The sequence below is a fragment of the Lobosporangium transversale genome (assembly GCF_002105155.1).
Source record: "Lobosporangium transversale strain NRRL 3116 chromosome Unknown BCR41scaffold_9, whole genome shotgun sequence".
In the NCBI taxonomy this organism is placed as follows: Eukaryota; Fungi; Mortierellomycota; class Mortierellomycetes; order Mortierellales; family Mortierellaceae; genus Lobosporangium; species Lobosporangium transversale.
This window is the reverse complement of record NW_019028987.1, coordinates 91,165-112,606: the sequence shown is the minus strand read 5'-3', so window position 1 is coordinate 112,606 and position 21,442 is coordinate 91,165. Positions and strand designations below refer to the sequence as shown.

Sequence of the window (21,442 nt, the reverse complement as noted above, 5' to 3'; positions counted from 1 at the left end):
TAGGAAGGATTTTTTTTTTAAGCAAAAATAAAAAAAAGATATTACAGTTGAACCTGTCTATGTCAGCATAGCTAATGGAGTGAGGATGCCGTAGAGTGGTCCCAGCTTAAAACGCATTAGCCCATTAGACAGGAGTCCAGTCCAGTACAAAGACAGAGAGCAAGAAATACTCAAAGAGATATATGGTTGGTAGAAGCATCTGTAGCAAGAAACCCAATTCATATTCAGGCACATCATCGAATTGGGACAGTTCATTAAATCGATGCACTGTCCATTCCTTGTTACACAAATGGCGAAGCTGAAAAAAAGAAAAAAGAAAAAAAAAAAAAAAAAAAAAAAAAAAAGGTGAAATGAGGAATCCTTCCATCTTGTCACCATTCCTCCTCGAATTAACACCAAGATGACTGAACCTCAATACCAACATTTCCGATACAACACCAGAATTGAAAAAGTTCGTGTCAGAACTATAAACGGCTCTGAAAGAAACGAGAAATTGTTATTTGCAAGAAACGACAAATTGTCATTTGTGTGTTTGCGGGATATTCGAGTCGTGTTTCCAGACGCAGTGCTATTCAAGGAGGGTTGGTGTCCTGTTAATTTCCTTAGTGGCACTTATGGCAGCAGGTATTCTGCTTTGCGATTATTCGATTGCTCTGGAAAGGAAATGAGAGAACTCAATGACATTCATATTTTTTTTTTATTTTTTTATTATTTTCTAATCCCTCTTCCATTTTAGAATCCTACCTTTACGCATTGCAACCTATCCTGGCAAGGCCTTGGAAGTCACTATGGAATCGTCGCACAACAACTACAGAAGTACTTATGTTCATTTACCAGCTTTGGGGGCGTCGGATATTCTGAACTCTCTTATGCGATTACGAAAAGCTGCTCGACCATCCAACTCCGCTCCTACTGCTAGTAATAGCACGCAGACTGTGGATGTCAACTCTAACCTTAAAAAGATGAACAAGTCCCAAGCAATCAAAGAAAAGAATGACAAGCTGGTTGAGTTGCAATTAAAAGCTAAAGAGAACGATGAAACGGTCACTAGTTCACAACATCAAGCCCTTGACAAACTTACCTTCCTCCAAAAACGTGCTCAGCTCCTCAACAAACTTGAAATCCTCCAAAAGCATGCCCAAGCTACTCTCATGCAGAAGCTTGAGCTGCACGAGTGCCCAATCCCTCGACTCTTTATTATCTTACCTATCGATCTAACCAAGTGGGATCCAATAAATATCTTAAGGAACAAGTTCCGCCTTCACTTCCTATGTGAATATGGCATTCACTCTGCAGAGACAAGCAAATGCAGTAAGGACGCACTCGATTTTACCAAACACAAAGGGTATGATTTTCAAAACAGTACAGAATTCTTTCGAAAATATGGGAAACACATTTTCGTCCTTTTACGGTGGGTCGAAGTAGGAATGAGATTGTCCTCGACTCTTTCTCCACCATCGGGCCCAAACCCACTTGCTGCTGGTATCAAATATTCACTCGATTATATGCGAGCACTCTCTGTCAAGTATCCGGCCTTGGAAAACATCAGAACAATCGATGATAATGAGGTGCTTGAAGGGGCCGATCTCCAGCAACTGGGGACATTCCTTTACGCCAACGGTAAAGATATGAAGCTTGGCGATTTGTACAGGACCACGACAGAAGTAGGCCATGTCAAATGGGTCTGTGCCGACCACTTTCATCCGACGTATAAGGAGAGAGATCAGACAAGGCTTAAAAATGCAGTGGAGATGAATGGTGGGAAATACGAACCACGCCTTGGTAAAGTCGTTATCGAATTGGAATCCAGAACCAGAGCTGGTAAATTCTTTGGAGCCTTAACTAGTGCCAAATATATTTGCGAGTTAGATATCACACTCAAGTGGGATTGGACCAAGGCAGATCTTAAAGCACTTGAGAATGTCCTGAGAGTGTCGAATATATCAATTCTTCGACTTGACCTTGGATGGTCTCGTGAAAGCATTACGAGGCAACTGCTTGCAGCATCCACGCGATATGAAATGCTTCTTCGCATCATGGAGCTTGGTAATATGAGAACAATTCATATCATTCTATCACCGGATGTCATAAAGGTCCCCAAATTACAAACTGAGGCGTCATCACACCTTCATGAGTTATCCTTTGCGATAAGGCCTCGGTGGATTGGAACTAGCGATCTTCGAGTCCTTGTAAACTCGCTCAAGTCTGCCACGAATTTGACGTATTTGGACTTGTACGACAACTCAATTGGGGATGAAGGAGCTCTAGTACTGGCCGCGGCGCTCAAGACTAACACGACTTTGACATATTTGGACTTGGAGGCAAACTCAATCGGGGATGAAGGAGCTACTGCGCTCGCAAAGGCACTCGAATCTAACAAGACTTTGGCCGCCTTGAACTTGTGGAGCAATTCAATTGGGGATTATGGGGCTCTTGCGTTCTCAGAGGCACTCAAAACCAATAAAACTTTGATCACTCTGCGCTTTTGTTATAATTCAATTGGTGATGAAGGAGCTCTGGCACTCTCAAAAGCACTCAAGACCAACACGACTTTGGCCACTTTGGACTTGAGTATCAACGAAGTTGGGGATGATGGAGCTCAGGCGTTGTCAAAGGCTCTAAAGACCAACACGGCTTTGACCTTATTGGATTTGGAGAACAACAAAATTAGGAATGAAGGAGCTCTGGCGCTGTCAGAAGCGCTCAAGTCCAATCTTACTTTGTCCAATCTAAATTTGGTGTGTAACCTAATTGAGAATGAAGGAGCTCTTGCATTGTCCGAGGCACTCAAGTTCAACACGGCTTTGACTACTTTGGACTTGAGGAACAACTTGATTGGGAAGGAGGGAGCTCTGGCGCTCTTAGATACACGCAGGACTTGCGCGACTTTGTCAGCTTTGGGCTTGTGGGGCAGCTTAGTTGAGAAAGAGGAGGCCGCTATACTGGTGGAGGCGCTCAAAGCCAAATCAACTTTGACCAATTTGAGCTTGCACGACAAAATTGGGGCTGAAGGGGCTCTGGCACTATCAGAGGCCCTCAAGACAAATACGACTTTGGATAGCCTAGACTTGAGATACAACAGGATTGAGAAGGAAGGGACCCTGGCACTCTCAGAGGCGCTCAAGCTAAACAAGGCTTTGGTCAGGTTGGACTTGAGGAGCAACTTGATTGAAAATGAAGGGGCCATTGCGCTGTCAGAGGCGCTAAAGTCTAATACGGCTCTGGCTACTTTGGACTTGAGGGATAACCCAATTAAGAGGGAAGGAGTCTTGGCACTTTTAGATGCGCACAAGGCTAACCCAACTTTGACCACTTTAGGCTTGCAGGACAGCCTAGTTATGGGGGAACTGTCAAAGACACTCAAAGGCATCATGACCTCGTCCACTTTGCATTTGCATGACAGCACAATCAGAGATGAAGTGGTTCTTGCGCTCTCAGAGACACTCAAGATAAACATGACCTTGACCAATTTAGAATTGGGGGACAACTTAATTGGGGATGAAGGATCTTCGGTACTATCAAAGGCCCTCAAAGCCAACACGACTTTGACCAACTTGAGCTTGGAATGGAATTCAATTGGGAATGAAGGAGCTCTGGCACTCTCAGAAGCACTCAAGACAAACACGACTTTGACGCATTTGGATTTGCGTAGCAACTTAATTGAGGAAGGAGGAGCTCGGGCATTCGCACAGGCACTCGAGACAAATACGACTTTGACATATTTGGATTTGGGTTACAACAAATTCGGGAAGGAAGGAGCTCTGACAATCTTAGAGGCACTCAAGAAAAATATGGTTTTGACCAAGTTGGGTTTGGAGAGAAGCCGCTTTGGGGATGAAGGAGCTCTGGTACTCTCAGAGGTACTCAAGACTACCATGGCTTTGACCAAGTTGGCCTTGACGATGAACAACATTAAGGATAAAGGAGCTCTGGCAATCTCAGAGGCACTCAAGACAAACACTACTTTGACACATTTGGATTTGAGGTGCAACTTAATTGAGGAAGGAGGGGCTCGGGCATTCGCACAGGCATTCGAGACAAATACGACTTTGGCTCGGTTGGACTTGGGCAACAACTCAATTTGCTCAATGGATCTGATAGACTATAGACCGCCTCACCCGAGAATTTCAAGGAGCGTTTTTCAGTATAGCAACCCGCTAGATTAATGTAACCCTCGAATGCTAATGGAGGCTCCTCCTATCTTATGCGTCATGTTTTTGCGCTTTTAAAATGTGCATACTACAAATCTGGCAACAATAAGCGTTTTTACTCTGGAGCAATCTCCTCTTCACTCTTTCTTTTTACATTCTAAAATAACAATACAAATATATATATGAATGCTACCTTAAAAAAATGTGCCGGCTTTTTTTTCTCTTTGACATGCTGATCAGCTTTTTTTTTTTTTTTTTTTTAGATGACAGGACCACTCCTCATTTTTTAATCACTGCATTAGCAATGAAACATAAAATAAGAGTCGTGCATAGTACTTTAGTACGGAATCCTGAATAAGAGTGTATTTCAGGACCGATATAGAATACTAACATTGGTATTGGAGTTGAGAACTAGAGCAATGAAAAGGGAGTAAATTCGGCGTTTAACAATTATAGGAAGCTCTTTTTTGGCACTGTAGTGATTAATGCTTGCTGAACTCAAGCTTTCAACTTCAGTTACCTTAATAACGCCGTAAGTGGTCCTGTACAGAATGCTAGGCCCATATAGCTATATCATTTACAAGAGCCGACCGTGGTGAAGCCACAGTCTTACGGATTGTCTATTTACTAAGGTCCTAAGGACCCGCGGCTGTGTGCTGCCACGGCGCGAGGCATTACACGAAGAAAAAAAGAAAGAAAGAAAGAAAGAAAGAAAGAAACATGTACTTCTTTGGCCCTAATCATTTAGTTTATCCCTCGGACCGTAAACCGGGCAAATTTGCCCCTTTAACTTCCATCAACTCATGGACAGATTAGACCCAGTTCTCTGTGTCTTCTCCTAGCAGAAAATAACCGTTTATTGCATGCATACCAAGGAAGTAAAATCAATCAGTGAAAAATCAATCAGCAAAAACTATATATCAAGCCATATCATCATGATGCACTCTGTTCACCATTTACTTGCTTCTACTCTTTTAGCGCATCTAGCAACAATCACTATTTTCCACTCCTTCTTCCTCCAGCCTAATGGAAAACAAAACGCCTTTGTGGCTCCTTTTTCGCTAGAGGTAGGTTACCGAATCTCCATACTGATCTATAGATGGTTGTCATTCGAGACTTTAAAAAATTGATTGATTGCATGTTCAAGTCTTTGTCTCTAACAGCCATAGCATCAAGCCAAACTGCTAGGTGGCATCCATAGATATTTTACCAGTGTAAGATAAGATATAAAAAAAATATAAATATTACGGTTAAACCTGCTTACACTAGCTGGGAAAAGAATACTGAAGAGCAATGAATACTATCTTAAAAAAAATGTGTCGACTCTTTTTTTTTTTTTTTTTTTTTTTTTTCTTTAACATCATAACCAACTTCTTTCTTAGGAGAGAGAGTGTCACTCCTGACTTTATAAGTACCACATTAGTAATAAAGCAAATAAAATAAATACTAGTTTGTGAGCAACATGCATCGTGTTATTGAAGAAAATAGAAGGAAAAAAAAAATGTAGTCCTTTCAGGCAATTGTATGGTTACTTACATGGATGAGAAGCTGTTGTCTATAGTCTGAGAGATCAGCACATTCTTGGTTGGATAGACCGCTACGCGAATCACCAGTTTCTCCCCTACCCCTAGAACCTGATTCTGTCCTCCTGGGCGATCTTGAATGGTGCTCAGTGATGCCAAAAGATAGTGGACTGTGTGGTGGACTCCTTCCATGCTATGTAATTGTGAATAATTTTGATCTGCTGGAAAAACATTTCAGGTTGGGGATGTCTGTTTGAAGAAGTCCAGGGAGCGGGTACTAATCAACACTGCTGTTCATGTCAATAGCTCAAGGAGGCGGACTTAACCACCTCAGTCATATCTTCAACCGTTGCAGGCAAGGCCATCTTTTGGGTGAATTTCTATCCTCAATAAAGGATACTTCATCTCGGTGGAATGGGATGCAGATACAGCTGGTAGATTCATGCAATATCTGATTTTTACGCCCCTGCGTGCAAAGTTAAAAAATAATGGATCAATCAGCATCTTACAAGAGAAATGTTTGCCAGCTTGTCTTCATCTCTTGAATCATCATCGAAATGACAGAACTTCAATACCAACAATTCCAAAAAACGGCATCATTGAGGAAGTTTGTGTCAGAACTGCTTCCATCAGTGCAAGCATTGGCAACTCATCCTGCTATGTGAGTTTGCAGGACATTCGAGATGTGTTTCCAGATGCACTACGCTTCAAGTTGAATGGACATCCCATTCCATTCCTTTTAGACGCCAATGACAATAGGTATATTGCTTTACCATGGTGCTCTTTTAAATGCTCCTAGAAGAAAAGGAGAACCCGATCTGACACATCATTTTTGTCTATGTTCTATTAGGATCGAACCTCTGCGTATTGCATTCTACCCCGACAAGATCCTGGACGTCATAACAGACGCACCACAACCCAGCAACTTCAGCAGCATCAGCAGTAGCAGTAATGCTGTCGTCCCTTTGGCTGCATCGAGAGAGTTGAAAAGTTTGGTTGTTCAAGATTCTCTTTTGCCAACATCGACCTTGGTTCAAACTGTCAACTTGTCTCTTACTGTTCATAATAATGAGAACTTCAACTCTCACTTTGAAGAGATCAAGGAGTTGTTAGTGAAGGCCAGAGAGAAGGACGAGAAGATGTTTACACTGTAAGGCAAGATGCATACACTCCAAGTCGGCATGCAAGAAATGCAACTGAAAGTACATAAAATGCAATTGGAGCTAAAGGAGAAGAACGATGAGGTTATTAAACTGCAATTGGAGGCAAAGAAGAAGGACGACAGAATGCTTGAAATGCACAAGGAGACTCTTAATTTACAACAGCAAGCACTCGACAGACTTGCCATCCTTCAGCAGAAAGCTGAAGCTATCCTTATCCAGTCCTTTGAGCTACACGAGTACCCAATCCCTCGGCTGTTTATCATTTTGCCTATCGATCGTACCAAGTGGGACCCAATGAATATCTTGAGAAAGAAGTTCCGCCTTCATTTCCTATGTGAGTGCGGGGATCACACTGTAGAGACAGGCAAGAGCAGTCAAAATCAAATCCATTTTGCCAAACATGAAGGATATATAGTCCGAAACAGCACAGAGTTCTTTCAAAAATATGGGAAATACATGGCCATCCTTTTACAGTGCCTCAGCGTAGGGATGCCTTTGGCTGCCTCGCTTGGGTCAGTCCCAGATCTCAAAGCCGGTATTGATTATTCACTCGACTATATGAGAACACTTTCTGTTGAGTACCCGGCCTTGAAAAGCATCAACACAATCGAGGACTATGAAGCACTTGAAGGAGCAGATCTCCGAGGACTGAGCAAATTCCTTCAAATCAACGATGAAGATGGCAAGCTTGGCAACTTGTACAGGATTACGACAGAAGCAGGCCATGTCAAATGGGTTTGTATCGGCCACTTCAGTTCAACATATAAAGAGAAAGAGCAGAAAGCCTTTGAAGATGTTGTGGAGATGAACGGTGGCGAGTATGACTCACAGCTTGGTAAAGTAGTCATTGAGTTGAGGTCCAGAGCCGCAGCCAGAGGGTTCTTTGATGCCATGACCAAAGCAAAACGTGTTTACGAGCTGGATATTACGTTCAATAGAGGTTGGGACTGGACCAAGGCTGATCTTGAAACACTTGAGAATGCGTTAAGAGCATCGAGTATATCGATGCTTCGGCTTGACCTTGGTAGTACTCAGGAAGACAATACCAGGAAATTACGTTCAACAACTGCGAGATATGAAAAACTTGTTCGTATTATAGAGCTCAACACTATGAAAGTGGTCCGTATTGTACTGTCTCCAGATTTCACCAAGCTTTCCAGCTTATCAAACCAAAAGTTGCGACATCATCATGAGTTAACCTTTGAGATGAGACCGCGAGATATCAGACCAGGTGATTTTCGAGTGCTTGTAAATTCACTCGGGACCAACATGACTTTGGCCAGCTTGGATTTGAAGAGCAACTCCATTGAAGATAAAGGGGCTCTAGCACTCTCAGAGGCACTCAAGGTTAATAGGTATTTGGCTACTTTAGACTTGAGAGACAATCCGATTGAGAAGGAAGGAGTCCTGGCGCTTTTAGGCGCGCTCAGAACAAGTCCAACATTGACTACCTTGGGCCTGCAGAGCACTTTAATTGAGGAAGAACTGTCGGAGGTACTCAAAGGCAACGCGACGTCCGCCACTCTGAGTTACAGTTCGATTGGGAATGAAATAATTCTGGTACTAGCAGAAACACTCAAGACAAACGCGACATTGACTAGTTTGATCTTGCAGAACAACTCGATTGGGAATGAAGCAGCTCTAGCACTGTCAGAGGCACTCAAGACAAATATGACCTTGGCCAATCTGAACTTGGAGAGAAACTCAATTTGGAAAGAAGGAGCTCTGGCACTGTCAGAGGCGCTCAAGACAAATATGACCTTGGCCAATCTGGACTTGGGATACAACACAATTGGGAAAGAAGGAGCTCTGGCACTGTCAGAGGCACTCAAGACTAATACCAGTCTGACCAATTTGAACTTGAATTGGGACTCAATTGAGAAAGAAGGAGCTCTGGCACTGTCAGAGGCACTCAAGACAAACACGACCTTGACCAATTTGGACTTGGGATACAACACAATTGGGAATGAAGGGGCTCTGGCACTGTCAGAGGCACTCAAGACAAACACCAGTCTGGCCAATTTGAACTTGACGAGCACCTCAATTGGGAATGAAGGAGCTCTAGCACTGTCAGAGGCACTCAAGACAAATATGACCTTGATCACTTTGGACTTGAGTTACAACTCAATTGGGAAGGAAGGAGCTCTGGCACTGTCAGAGGCACTCAAGACAAACACGACCTTGATCACTTTGGACTTGAGGTACAACTCATTTGGAAAGGAAGAAAAACTGGCACTATCTAAGCTGCTCAGGAGAAAAGAACAGGACAGAATACCTATATTGGAATAGTGCTATTGAGAAGAGGAATGATTACAACCTGCAACAAGAATATATTTCTCGAATGCAAAGGAGGATTCCTCCTATCTCATGCATTATCTTTGCACTTGCACAATGTTCATGTTACAAAGCTGACACCATCAAGCATTTCTACTTTGAAGTAATATCCTTTGTTAATAATGACAATAATAAAAGAATAAAACAAAATATATTACATTTGAACCTGTCTACGCCAAGAGTTAAGCATATCCTCCTTAACATCTTCATCAACTTTTTTTTCTCATTTGTTTAGATGATAGGGTTATTCCTCACTTTACAACCACTAGGTTGGTAATGAAACAAATCTATTAAATAGCAGTTCGTTAATAACATACATGGCATCGCTGTATAGAATAGCTTGAAAAAAAAAAAAAAAAAAAAAAAAAAAAAAAAAAAAAAACCGGATGCACATAATCCTTTCCGTCACTTGTATGCTTGATGCCGATAGCAAAGTAGAGTCGTACAGTTACTACAATCAATGTTTTCGTTCCTTTGCATGTCACATTTTCGACCTCGCATTGCTGACACAGTCATTTGATGCGAATTCAAAGAGCAATTGAGTACACAAATCTTGGACACACCGCTTTCTTTCATTCTGATGTTGATCTACACCGTCAAGGCTATGCTAGAGAGGACCTTCAACTTGCTACGTGCTACTTGCTACTTGCTACTTGCTATCCTCATGACCTGCATTGATCTCGGCAGGAAAGCATCAAGTACGGGCTCTATTTGCTAGAAAGTCCAATTGCCCTGAAACGTACCGATGATTGCTCGGTTATTAAAGTTTCTGGTTATTGATTCTGGGGGTGAATGTGGCCATGGTCATGTACATGTACATGGCCAATGTTTTTTGGTGCGGAGTGCGCCGGAGGATAAATTCATACACTCGGCATCACCATGCATGAGCACTGTTGTTTGTCTTTTGTGCACGCACGAGGAGAACCAAAAGATCCAAACATTCACACGTTCGATATACTCTTCTGTGCATCTGCAGTCCAAGCATAACATGTAACATGTCTATAACTGTACAGCATGGACAACTTCCTTCGTACACTCCGCTAAAAAAGGCTTTGTTTTCGTTTATTCGGATCCAGATCTTTCCTTTCAATCCCATTGGATTATTTCATTCCATCATTCCATCCCATTCAAGTTCATCCCCAAAACTGATGACTTGTTTCTGACTTGTCTAACCCCCCTTGGCAGTTGAACGAATATTTTTTTGTGCTTATTCAGTAGCTCAGTAGCGCATGGGAGAATGTTGTGCCTCCTTTTTGGTGTTGCATTCTCACTCATTGAACACAAGCTGTTAACCCCTTTTTCTTTCTTTCTATTATCTTCCTCAGACAAAATAAATAAAAAAAGACTAAGCTGTAGAAGCTGAGCCATCTTGTCTGCTCTTCACTCTACTCCTTTTAAAAAAATATATATACAGTACATCCATCTGTCTTGTAGCTGCGCCGTTCTTTGCTTCTTCTTCTTCTTCTTCTACCCTAATTCTCTTCTCCTGCTTAACCAACACTTCAATTCCTATTCAAACCACATTGCTTTGACTTAGCAATCCTACTCTGCCCTTGTGTGGGATGCTCCTTGTGGGGACCGCTGTCCCTGTTGACAATTCTAGTCCATTTGTGCCCACATACCCCACATATCCCACCTACCCTTCTCTTTCTCTTTTTTTTTTCTCTCTCTTTTCTTCGTTCAAAAAAAAAATAATACTAGAGTTTGAAGATCTTGTCAGTTATTGTCTCCCGACATGCGAGGTTCTCGTTCCAAGGTTCGAATGCGCTTTGACTTTTAGCTTATATAACCCACACCTCTTTCTTTCTTTCTCACCAGTTTCATCTCCCTTTTCCTATTCCTTTTCCAAACTACAGTCAACAGGCATCGACGGCTCCGATATCACTAGCCTTAACAGCAGCAGCAACAACAATAACAGTTGTAGTAACGAGGAATTGAACCCAACCTCCATCTCTGCTCGCCTTTCTGTAGGCATGATACCATACTTTATACCCCCACAACCGCAGTCTACTTTAGGACAGCAAGCATCTCGTGAGGTTGGAAATGTAGACCCAGCTCTCGATGCATCTCTGATGACACCCCCCATGTCACCAACAGAAAGCAGCTTTGGATTCCATTCGAATTCAACCATCGAAGGTCGATTCGCATCACCCTCTTCACAACACTCTTACTTGTCCTCTCCAAATGACTGGCGTTCATTCAAAACAGATTCCGTTGTCTCGCCCACAAAGGGGTCAATGTCCTCTCCGGTCTCTTTAGGATCAGGATCAGGGTCCACTCTGGGATCCACCGGGCTTTCCCCGCGTGCTGTGTCCTTTAATTGGGATCGATACGAAGATTTTCATGAGGATCAGGACGACAGGGACTCGCAGGACGAATCTGATAATGATCACGAGGGGAACAGCATGACCGCCAAGACTCCCTATTACAAACAATTTGAGGGCCATCATTCGATAGTACGACGTCGCTCCTCCTATGGAGGGGAGGATGAGGGACACTATAGACACGAGCTTGGACAGCCAACTGAAGAACCATACGATTCACTTCGACATGGCATTGGTTTGAGTCTTTCGGATATGAATGAGGAGCTGGAGAAGGCGCGAGCGCAAATGAGTCGAGCTAGTCGGGCCATGAGAAATATGGAGCATGAGCTTCAAGTCATGCAGCAGAGCATTGGTAAAAATGAAAGCTAATATTGACGTTGTTTACACATTCTCCCTTTTTTTTTTATTACCATTTTATTTTATTTTACATAATGCTGATGTTATCCTTCACTCCTGTCACCATTGATAGATGAGAGCAAGGCATCCAATGCTTCTGCCAGGTCAGCCATTGAAGAGAATTTCTGGCGGTTAGAGTGTCTTGCTCGGACGATCGAAAAGGACCGTCAAGAGAGCCAGAAGCGTATTCAGGCTGTGGGACGCGACTGCAATGAGGTACAGTTGTATAATCTGAAAAAAAAAAAAAAAAAAAAAAAAAAAAGTGAATCTTTCTTAACGATTCAATCCTCATCAACTCCTCTTTCACTTTCTCTCTCCTCATTCATTCTATTTATTCTACTATCTCTTGTTATGATTGATGGTGTTTAGGCAATTGAAACGGTGACAAACTGGGAAGTTCGGATCGATTGGCTTGAAAAGCGGGTGGACAATACTTCGGAATATGTGTCAGAGTTGGTGCTCTCAGAGCAGGAATGTATGTCCTTTATCAAAATGATTATCCAGCAGAACAGACGTTATGCCATGCCAGCAATCTCTAAGGCGACAGAACGCAACATCAGACTCATGGCACCTCCGAGACTGAGAGAGATCTCGAATGTAGCGTATCAGCCGAATGGACCAGCTTTACCAAGGCAAACACCATTAGCGCAGCCACAGCCACAACCACAGCGACAGCCGAAGCCACCGCTGCAACCGCAACCATCTGTTAGACATATCCCTATATCATGGCTTCTAGATCCAATCATGCCACCTAAACCCCCTGAAATATCCCCTGCCACCGACAAGGCGTCCAATCAAACGTCTGAGGAGAAAAAACCATTTATTGAACCACCGGCAGAGGTTTGGAGAGATTTTTCAAGACTCACGACTGCTTTTGAGACTGGTCAGACGCGAACGCCGTTTTCTCCATTTCAACGGACGAGATCTCGGAGTACGGGCCAAGGAACGTTGTTGTCGACATCAGGATTTGGTCTTCATACCTCTGGTAGCAGTAATAGTAACAGTAGCAGTAACAGTAGTAACAGTCTTTTCAAAGCGAATGTACCTCGACGTCCTCAGGTAGAGAACTTGACACCGCTACCCAAGATCCTGCCCCCGGTTGTGGCACCGACGAAGCTCCCGATGGTGAAGCGTCGTGGACAGAGTCTGTCACATTTACCTGTGCATTCGTGGTTACAATTCCAGTTTAATAAGACGATGACTACACCGGCGTCAGGATCTCTTGCGCCTCCAGGGACAAAGAAGACGACGGGTGTGCTTGGATTCAAGCCCATTACGATCTTCCAGACGACTGTTTGAGAGTATTGTATAGCTCATATGCAGTCGTGTGCTTAATACCTTTCCCCATTCCCATTCCCATTCCCATTTTTGTTTTTTTTTATTAATCCTCTCCTTGTCCCTCTTGTCCCTTTGGGCGAAATATCTTTGCTAGTCACAACACACTTTATTTAAATCTGCTCATTCCATTTCATTCATTCCATTCCATTACATTTCTCACTTCTTTTCTTTCTTTCTCATGTACTTTTACTCTTTTTGTCATTCCTAATCCTACATTTATATATACTTTACTCCTTCCTTTACCTTTGCGCTCTCTCTCTCTCTCTCTCTCTCTTTTTGTCCCATTCTAATAAAGACATAAACCCTCATATCGAACTCATTCCAATAAAAAAAAAGATATAAAAATGGAAACCAATTCACCCTTTATTGTGCAACCAAAGTCAACAAGAAACAACTCGAACATGCATCTGCATCAAGCCTCTTCTACCCCAGATGCTACCTCAACAGACTTTGATACCAGTCCCTATAGAAACCAATTTAATGACAATGGTATCCTCAGCACTCCAAAGAGCCATCGCCACTATCGTCGAGATTCATTCACACCCTTGTTCGGTCGTGATGATTCGGGTGTGTATGAGGGATTGGGCGAGAAATACATCAATGATCCAATCCATGTAAGTTAAGGATATAAATTTGAACATGAACATGAACACAACATGACATGATTTGACAATGCATGAAAGACGTTTGGGGAAAATAAATATGCACCAATGGTTTTGTCCTCCCCATAGAACTCTGTAGAAAAAGGAAAAAAAAAAAAGAAAGATTATTACTCTAACTCCTTTTTCTTTCCTCTTTCTCTTTCTCTTTGTCTTCATTTCTTCTTTCTTTCTTTTTTAATGCGATAGGGACATGTGTTGCTGGACAATGATTGTCTGCAGTGTATTGACACGCCCCAGTTCCAGAGACTTCGAGATTTAAAGCGTAAATAGAACAATCCAGAGTTTAATTTTAGATACCATTGATCAGGATGCAGATGCATGACATACACACTGCTAAATTAATAATGCATCATTTTACTTTTTATTTTTTTTACATTATGCGATAATGAAAATGAAAATAGAACTGGGATCTGCTTATTTTGTCTTTCCTGGAGCAACACATAATCGTTTTGAGGTAGGATAAGAACCACTAGTCAACCGTGACTCTGCCAACAAATAACACCTCACTTCATGCTGATGAATGGAATTCGGGATAAGGTACATTAACGAATATATAACTAATTTATTATTATTTTTTTTACAGCATTCAATAGGAACATCCCATCTTGCAGGAGAAGTTGTAGAGAGATTCAGAGATACACAACCAGAGCTGGAGATCAGTGAGAGTGATATCAAATGTGTTAAACTCGCCGGTCTCTGTCATGATCTCGGTGAGTTTTTTTTTTTTTTTTTCTTTTTTTTTCGCAGATATAATCAGATAAAGTGGTTTTTTAAAAAAGACGAATCAGTTCTCAATCATATTTACACATGCATATCTTTTTTTTTTTTTTTTTTTTTTCTTTTTCTTTTCTGGCTATCACAACTAGGCCATGGCCCATTCAGTCATGTTTTTGATAACGAGTTCATTCCTCGGGCACTTCCCGGATCAACCTGGACACATGAACAGGGCTCGGAAATGATGCTTGAGTATTTAGTGGATGATAATGGCGTGGACATTGATCGCGAGGAACTCAATTTCATAAAGGATTTGATCATGGGCGAGAGACGAGGCAACAGTCAGTAAGGCATTTCATTCATTACCTCATAATCGATATTGTTTTAAACATTTACACATTAATCCCAAATATGTTTAACAAGAACAATGATCGCTTGGTAACTAACATTTCATTTATTTTACTTTTGTCTTCTCCCCTCTCGGATATTTTACAAAGACGGCATGCATTCCTATTTGATATCGTATCCAACAAACGCAACTCACTGGACGTGGACAAGTATGATTATCTTCAACGTGATTGTTACAACGTCGGCATAAAGTCCTCAATAGATTGCTCTCGCCTAATGAGGATGTCCAGGGTGATTGATGATCAGATCTGTTGGCATCATAAGGAAGTCTACAACCTCTATGAGCTCTATCACACACGCTTCAGTCTGTTCAAAAAGGTCTATACGCATCGAGTCGGGAAAGCGATCGAGTACATGTTGGTGGATGCATTGATGACCGCAAACAATGTCCTCGGTATCTCATCCATGATCAATGTCCCTGAGGATTATCTTCACCTTACTGACGACATTGTGCGTCAGATCGAACGATCCAGAGAGCCGGTAAATATCCTTCCTTTCTTTTCTCCTTCCCCTTCATAATACTATTCAAAGTGACATTGACATTGACATTGACATTGTTTCTTGGTCGACATCTCTTTAGGGCTTGGAAGAATCAAAGGCCATTATAAAACGTATCCGGACACGCAACCTCTACAAGTTTGTTGATGAACTATTGATCCCCAAGGAAAAACTAGGACGCCTTACAAAGGTACATTTACTTGAACTTGTCTTAAACATATGGCTGGGAAAAAAGTGGCAATTGACTTATGTATATATTCTTTTTCTTTTTATTTATCTATTTATTTAAAAACAGCATAATGTCAACTCACTAGAGATCGTGTCATGCCAAGGACCGAATGATCATCTGGAGGTGGACGACGTGATTGTAGAGTTCCTTAAGAACAACTATGCAATGAAGGATCGGAATCCTGTCGATAACATCAAATTCTTTTCCAAAAACAACCATTCAGTTTCCTACCATATTCCAAAGGAGAAGGTCTCAAGTCTGATCCCCAGTGAGTTCCAAGAAAACATTATCCGTGTCTATTCTAGAGATCCCTCAAAGGTCAAGGCAGTCCATGAGGCTTTCCGTCGATTGATGTCAAGATTCTATCGATGCAGTGACGGAACCACGAATTTGCCACCTTCTTCCACTTCTCCGTATTATGATTCAAGAAACACAACACCTGAAAGGATAATGGCCGGTAATGGCATGAATAGTACTAGTCAATCCTCATCTGCATTAGCATGGCTTCATACACGTCAACTATCCCCGACGCGTCACCTCAAGGGTTATAGCAACGGGAACGGGAACGATGGCGGAGATGCTAGTCCACAGCTGTTGAGCAGCGGAAGTTTCAAGAGACGAGGCAGGAGTCAAAGTCCTTCACCTGCACGACGGGTTCGAAGTGGAGGTTTACGAATTCTAGGCGACGGAGTCAATGATATCTTTGGCGAATAATAATAATAATAATAATAAAAAAAAAAAACAGCGCTGAAAAAAAAAAGAAAGAAATGTGAAGGTGTGTTTGTTTGTTTTTTTATTTTATTTTATTTTATTTCTTTCTTTCTATTTTCTATTCCTGCTTCTTGTAAGTGACGTCCTCTCCACGAGCCTGCAATCTGTCCTTTGCTTCCTTCATGGCCCAAGTCTGGAGCTTTGTATCCGGTTTGTAATAGACGAGGACAGTGCCGAGGACCATGGAGCCCATGAATCCGTAAAAGTACAAGTTCTCCCAGTCTTCCTTGACACGCTTGGTACCAAGAGGAAGAGGCTATCAATGGTTTCCACATAAAAATATCAAAGAAAGAAAGAAAGGAAGAAAGAAGAAAAAAAAATATCGTTAAAAGATGAGAACTATCATGTCAAGAGATATCGTGTATAGTAAAAGGGGAATAAAAAAAATTATGTGGTGATGATTATCCGCTGAGGCTGCCTCAAATGATCTTTTTTTTTTTTTACAATGGGATAAACGATAAAGAGCAATTGATCTGATATTGGAGATGGTTTAACTGGACAAAGAAAAAGGCCGGTTTCCTGAATTCCATGCGTAAGAAATGAAATGAAATGAAAATAAAATGCATTTCCGGAAGAAAAAAAAAAAAAAACAAGAAAAAAAAGAGTTTTTATCCGTGTTCCTTTCCGTTCCAAGACAATTGTTCCGGTATTGCATGGGGTTTCCATGCGTTGGTCTTTGTTCCTGCTGCCTTCTTTAACAAATATAGCTCTTTTTTAAGAAGGTGTTTGTTGGTAATGTTGGTAGTATGATATAATCCGTAACCTGTTCTCCAATGTTTCTTGTGAAAGTCAGTGTTGTTGTTATTATTATTATTTAATTCCTGTTCTTGTTGGGGTTCCTTGTAAGAATAAAAGGTGACAGAGAAAAAAAAAGAAAAAAAAAAAAAGAAAAGAAAAGAAACGAAGCCATTGGAGAACCGTAAAACCACTTGATTTGTGTTTCTTTTTTTTTTTTTCCCCTGTCAAGTACCTTCTCGTTAAAGAGGTAACCAGTAGGCAGGTTGTAGCCCTCATGACCACCTCCACGACGGAGCTGAGCCACACTACGGAGAGGTGCACGAGTGAAGGAGCGGATGAGAGTGCTTGACATTTTCTTGATGTCTTTATTATATGTTGATGAAAAGAGATGCAAAAAAAAAGTTAAATAGACGGCATCCCGAAAGGAAAGATCATGTCACGAGAAACGGTGGCTTACATAGTGGATGAACATTGAATTTATTTATTAGCCCTCTGCTCTAAGGCCGATTTATCCTTATTTGAATAAATATACAATAGTCACAGAGTCCATAATTAATTTATGTCGGGTTTGATTCCCAATCAATAAACTTCTATCAGACCCTGACGTCCCTTGTTATCAAAAAAAAAAAAAAAAAAAAAGCCTTTTGAATGATCTTTTGCCGAGTGGTTGAACATATAGATCCATCAAAATAAGAATCTGATCTGCATAAAAACATCATGGTGCTCCTGACCTTGGAAAGGACTCAAATTGTCGTGAGTAGTTAATAAGATCAGAATCTGCTCTCGGTCCCTGAAGACACCATAGCCGACAGTTTAGGACACATAAATAAATAGGAAGGGATACCTCTCCCTCTAGTTGCCACCGAAAGGACTGTCCACATTTTGATGTTGTCAAAAGACCCAATGTAGGTCGAGGCAACGTGATAGACGCGCAAGGAGTGGCTCTAACATGTTTTGGTGCAGTCGGTTTTTCTTTTTCTGCCTTGCAATCTTTACTTCCGGCGTGGGATTCAGTTCATCTTTATTACAGCACTACCACTTTTAGCCCTTGACAACGATGATGTTGGTATTGATGGTGATGTGGTTGCTGTTGCTGTTGCTGTTGCTGTTGCTGTTGCTGTTGCTGTTGGCTCTTGTGGCTCTTGAGGTAATGGTGATGACAGTGGTTGTTGAAGAAGAAGAAGTCTTTGACCTCCTTGCGAGCGACGGTTGCAACCGTTGCTATTCAAGTACCACCATGTGCTATTAATACAGATTCCTTCACCAACGACAGTGCTCTTCCCGAGTACTCCTGGTCAAACTAGTCTTTCTTTTTTTTTTTTTTTTTTTTTTTTTTCCTTGCAGAATTGGATTGGAAAAGAAAAATGAAAGGTGTGTATACAAGGCAAGCGCAATGTGTATAAGCCACACAGCTCGGTGACTAGCCCATTTTTTAGCCCTTTGCTCTACAAAATAAAAAAAAAGAATTAATTAAACTCATTCATTCATTCACTTTGAAGCCTTTTGTTGTCTTTTCTGGAAGAGAGGCGACATATAACATTGATATACTCGCTTCAAAGGCACAGACACAACACTCAACGGATCGATTTTAATCCTCAAAAGTAGCACAAGCAAGGATATCAAAAGATCACTATACTTTATCACACATAAAAAAGCATCATGAACGAAAAAGTAAATCAATTTGACGACATTTACCTCGGACTTGCTCCAGAGTTGGGACTCTTGCGTCTAGCCCAGAGTGGATTGGGATGGAAAGCTCGAAAGGGCGATGGTCTCTTCACCGTACGTGATGCTGATCTCAAGAGAACCACTTGGTTACGTGCTGCACGCAACTTTCAACTCCGTATCCAACTTCGCGACGGTCGAATCGTAAAGTTTGATGGTTTTCAACGCGATGTGAGTAATCATTACAATTACTACTACTACAACGACGTTTATTATGACTATCACCATTATATTATATTGGACGAAGGGACACACAGGCATGTTTAATTCACTCTATATTTCTCTAACATTTTTTTTTTATTTTTTTTTTATTCTTTTATTACCTGGGATTAATTAGGACTTTGAAAAACTTCGGGACATTATCAAGGCTAATTATGGACTACAATTGGAGACTAAGGAAATGAGTGTCAAGGGCTGGAACTGGGGAGAGACTGATTTCTCAAGTATGGACTTTTTGTTTTTATGCTATTATTATTATTATTATTATTATTATTATATTTTTTTTTCATATTACGTTTTTTTCCCTCTATACCTTTCCCACTGATCATTTTACATTTTAATTTCTTTTAGATGGGAATTTGGTATTCAGTGTACAGAACAAGGATATGTTTGAGATACCACTAAACGAAGTCATCAACACATCACTCACTGCCAAACATGAAGTCATGATTGAACTTGGAACGGCTGATAGTGAGGGCAAAGAGAAAAACAGAAAAGGCGATCAACTAGTCGAAATGCGTTTTTATGTTCCTGGTTCAAAGGCTCAGGATGGTGAAGGCGAGGAAGAGAGCAATGCCAATGTAAGAAAAAAAAAGAAAAAAAAAAAAAAAAAAAAAAAGAGGATACGAACATACTTTTAACTTTTATTGTTCATTATCATTTGCTCTTCGTTTCTCATTTACATATTTTTGTTTACAAAGTAATACAAAATAGAAACTGACAATTCTTTTTTTTTTTATTGCCATTACTTTTGACATTACACATAGGTTTTCTACAACTTGATCAAGAACGAGGCAGATATTGGGGACGCAGGACCAGGCGAAGGCATTGTATTATTCTCTGACATTTTGTGCTTGACTCCTCGTGGACGTTACGATATCGACATGTTCCCTACCTTCTTGCGTCTGCGTGGAAAGGCAACGGATTACAAGATTGCATACACTAGCATTATCAAATTGTTTTTATTGCCTAAACCGGATGATCTTCATGTGTTGTTCGTCATTGGATTGGATCCACCCTTGCGTCAGGGCCAGACTCGATATCCCTTTTTGGTCTTCCAATTTGTGCGGGAGGAAGAAATTGACGTGAACTTGAATTTGGATGATGAGACGATCAGGACCAAATACGATGGCAAATTGGAGAAGCGATACGAAAGCAGGACCTATGAGATTGTGAGCACCCTTTTCAAGGCCCTCACAGGTCGTCGTGTCACCATCCCATCCGAATTCTTCAAGAGTTATCATAACCAATCGGCCATCAAGTGCTCCATGAAAGCCAACGAAGGAGTCCTCTATCCTCTTGACAAATCCTTTTTGTTTATTCCTAAACCACCCACTTTTATTCCACATTCAGAGATTGGGTCCGTCACATTTTCACGTGTGGGTGGAGGAGCTGCTTCTGCATCCAGGACATTTGATCTAAAGTTCAACATGAAGAGTGGAGTGGATTATTCCTTCTCCAGTATCAATAGGGAGGAATATGCCAACCTGAACGAATTTCTGCAGAACAAGAAGATCAAGACCAAATCAATGGAGGATGAATCCACAGGACGCTATGTAGAGATGGTGGGTGAGAGTGATTCAGACGAAGATACGGGCAAACGCAAGAGGAAATCGACTATTCAGGATTATGGCGGCGATGATGATGAGGGCGAGTCCAGTCGTAAGTTTCAAAAACAGACAAAAGCAAAAAGAAAAAAAAAAAAAAAAAAAAAAGATTTTGTTGGCTAACATCTAGTACATTATTTTTGGTCATTTATAGCTGACGAGGACTTTGTTGCTGATGACAGTGAGAGTGATGTTGCGGAAGAATTTGACGAAAATGTTAGCGACTCTGGCTCGGGTTCTGGCGGATCTGATGACGATGATGAAGAGGATCAGAGACCAGCGAAAAAGTCGAAAAAGTAGAAGACAAGATCTTGTTGGACAAAAATTAAAAAAAAAAAAAAAAAAAAAAAAATATCCATTTCCCATGCATATTTTTTTGGCACATTGGTACAATCCCTTCTGAACTGATCCATGTTACAACCCGTTGGATAATCACTCCTAGCTCGAGCAGATGGAGCCAAAAAAAAAAAAAAAAAAAAAAAAAAACCTTTACAACTACTAGCTTTTCAGATTCTTCTGAGGATCCATTTCTCTCTCTTGCCAAGAGCATGCATTGGTTCATGAGGCTGCCACATTGTCCTGCCTGGATAGTGCTGGCTTTGTGTGGCATGCTGCTGTACCGAAGGATTGAGGACTGAGGAA

General features: G+C 41.3%; 7 protein-coding genes across 7 annotated transcripts; 5 read left to right on the top strand and 2 right to left on the bottom strand.

Annotated features, from left to right (window-relative positions):
* Positions 1–869: 869 nt before the first annotated feature.
* Positions 870–5,438, top strand: BCR41DRAFT_384827 (hypothetical protein; the record flags this gene model as incomplete). Its single annotated transcript, XM_022027612.1, has 3 exons — positions 870–3,985; positions 5,077–5,218; positions 5,421–5,438. 3 exons carry the CDS (start codon positions 870–872, stop codon positions 5,436–5,438), a joined length of 3,276 nt encoding a protein of 1,091 aa, XP_021883504.1.
* A 1,447-nt stretch (positions 5,439–6,885) lies between these two features.
* Positions 6,886–9,126, top strand: BCR41DRAFT_368843 (hypothetical protein; the record flags this gene model as incomplete). The annotated part of the gene is made up of 1 exon (XM_022026417.1): positions 6,886–9,126. One exon carries the CDS (start codon positions 6,886–6,888, stop codon positions 9,124–9,126), a length of 2,241 nt encoding a protein of 746 aa, XP_021883503.1.
* A 1,099-nt stretch (positions 9,127–10,225) lies between these two features.
* Positions 10,226–10,636, bottom strand: BCR41DRAFT_244224 (hypothetical protein). Its single transcript, XM_022020142.1, has one exon. It carries the CDS (start codon positions 10,537–10,539, stop codon positions 10,285–10,287), a length of 255 nt encoding a protein of 84 aa, XP_021883502.1. The 5' UTR covers positions 10,540–10,636; the 3' UTR covers positions 10,226–10,284.
* A 508-nt stretch (positions 10,637–11,144) lies between these two features.
* Positions 11,145–13,081, top strand: BCR41DRAFT_368842 (hypothetical protein; the record flags this gene model as incomplete). The annotated part of the gene is made up of 4 exons (XM_022026416.1): positions 11,145–11,847; positions 11,965–12,107; positions 12,261–12,366; positions 12,951–13,081. 4 exons carry the CDS (start codon positions 11,145–11,147, stop codon positions 13,079–13,081), a joined length of 1,083 nt encoding a protein of 360 aa, XP_021883501.1.
* Positions 13,082–13,630: 549 nt separating this feature from the next.
* Positions 13,631–16,454, top strand: BCR41DRAFT_302185 (hypothetical protein; the record flags this gene model as incomplete). Its single annotated transcript, XM_022020657.1, has 8 exons — positions 13,631–13,843; positions 14,078–14,153; positions 14,293–14,345; positions 14,475–14,601; positions 14,758–14,950; positions 15,103–15,493; positions 15,594–15,701; positions 15,807–16,454. The coding sequence occupies 8 exons, from the start codon at positions 13,631–13,633 to the stop codon at positions 16,452–16,454; spliced, it is 1,809 nt and encodes a 602-aa protein (XP_021883500.1).
* Positions 16,455–16,554: 100 nt separating this feature from the next.
* On the bottom strand, positions 16,555–17,638 carry BCR41DRAFT_348992 (ESSS subunit of NADH:ubiquinone oxidoreductase-domain-containing protein). Its single transcript, XM_022023388.1, has 2 exons — positions 17,482–17,638; positions 16,555–16,767 (listed from the first exon to the last, which is right to left on the bottom strand). The coding sequence occupies exons 1-2, from the start codon at positions 17,599–17,601 to the stop codon at positions 16,570–16,572; spliced, it is 318 nt and encodes a 105-aa protein (XP_021883499.1). The 5' UTR covers positions 17,602–17,638; the 3' UTR covers positions 16,555–16,569.
* A 1,080-nt stretch (positions 17,639–18,718) lies between these two features.
* Positions 18,719–21,120, top strand: BCR41DRAFT_319699 (structure-specific recognition protein-domain-containing protein). Its single transcript, XM_022021363.1, has 5 exons — positions 18,719–19,145; positions 19,312–19,417; positions 19,545–19,774; positions 19,961–20,855; positions 20,955–21,120. The coding sequence occupies exons 1-5, from the start codon at positions 18,909–18,911 to the stop codon at positions 21,098–21,100; spliced, it is 1,614 nt and encodes a 537-aa protein (XP_021883498.1). The 5' UTR covers positions 18,719–18,908; the 3' UTR covers positions 21,101–21,120.
* Positions 21,121–21,442: the final 322 nt, after the last annotated feature.

What these genes read in the sequence shown, in the direction of transcription:
- BCR41DRAFT_244224 (XM_022020142.1), bottom strand. Translation starts at nt 10,539, where the DNA reads ATGGCTCAGCTTCTACAGCTTAGTCTTTTTTTATTTATTTTGTCTGAG.
- BCR41DRAFT_348992 (XM_022023388.1), bottom strand. Translation starts at nt 17,601, where the DNA reads ATGTCAAGCACTCTCATCCGCTCCTTCACTCGTGCACCTCTCCGTAGT. An exon ending in GTTACCTCTTTAACGAGAAG is followed by an intron (nt 16,768 to 17,481) that starts GTACTTGACAGG and finishes AACCATTGATAG; the next exon opens with CCTCTTCCTCTTGGTACCAA.
- BCR41DRAFT_319699 (XM_022021363.1), top strand. Translation starts at nt 18,909, where the DNA reads ATGAACGAAAAAGTAAATCAATTTGACGACATTTACCTCGGACTTGCT. An exon ending in TTGATGGTTTTCAACGCGAT is followed by an intron (nt 19,146 to 19,311) that starts GTGAGTAATCAT and finishes GGGATTAATTAG; the next exon opens with GACTTTGAAAAACTTCGGGA. An exon ending in GGGAGAGACTGATTTCTCAA is followed by an intron (nt 19,418 to 19,544) that starts GTATGGACTTTT and finishes AATTTCTTTTAG; the next exon opens with ATGGGAATTTGGTATTCAGT.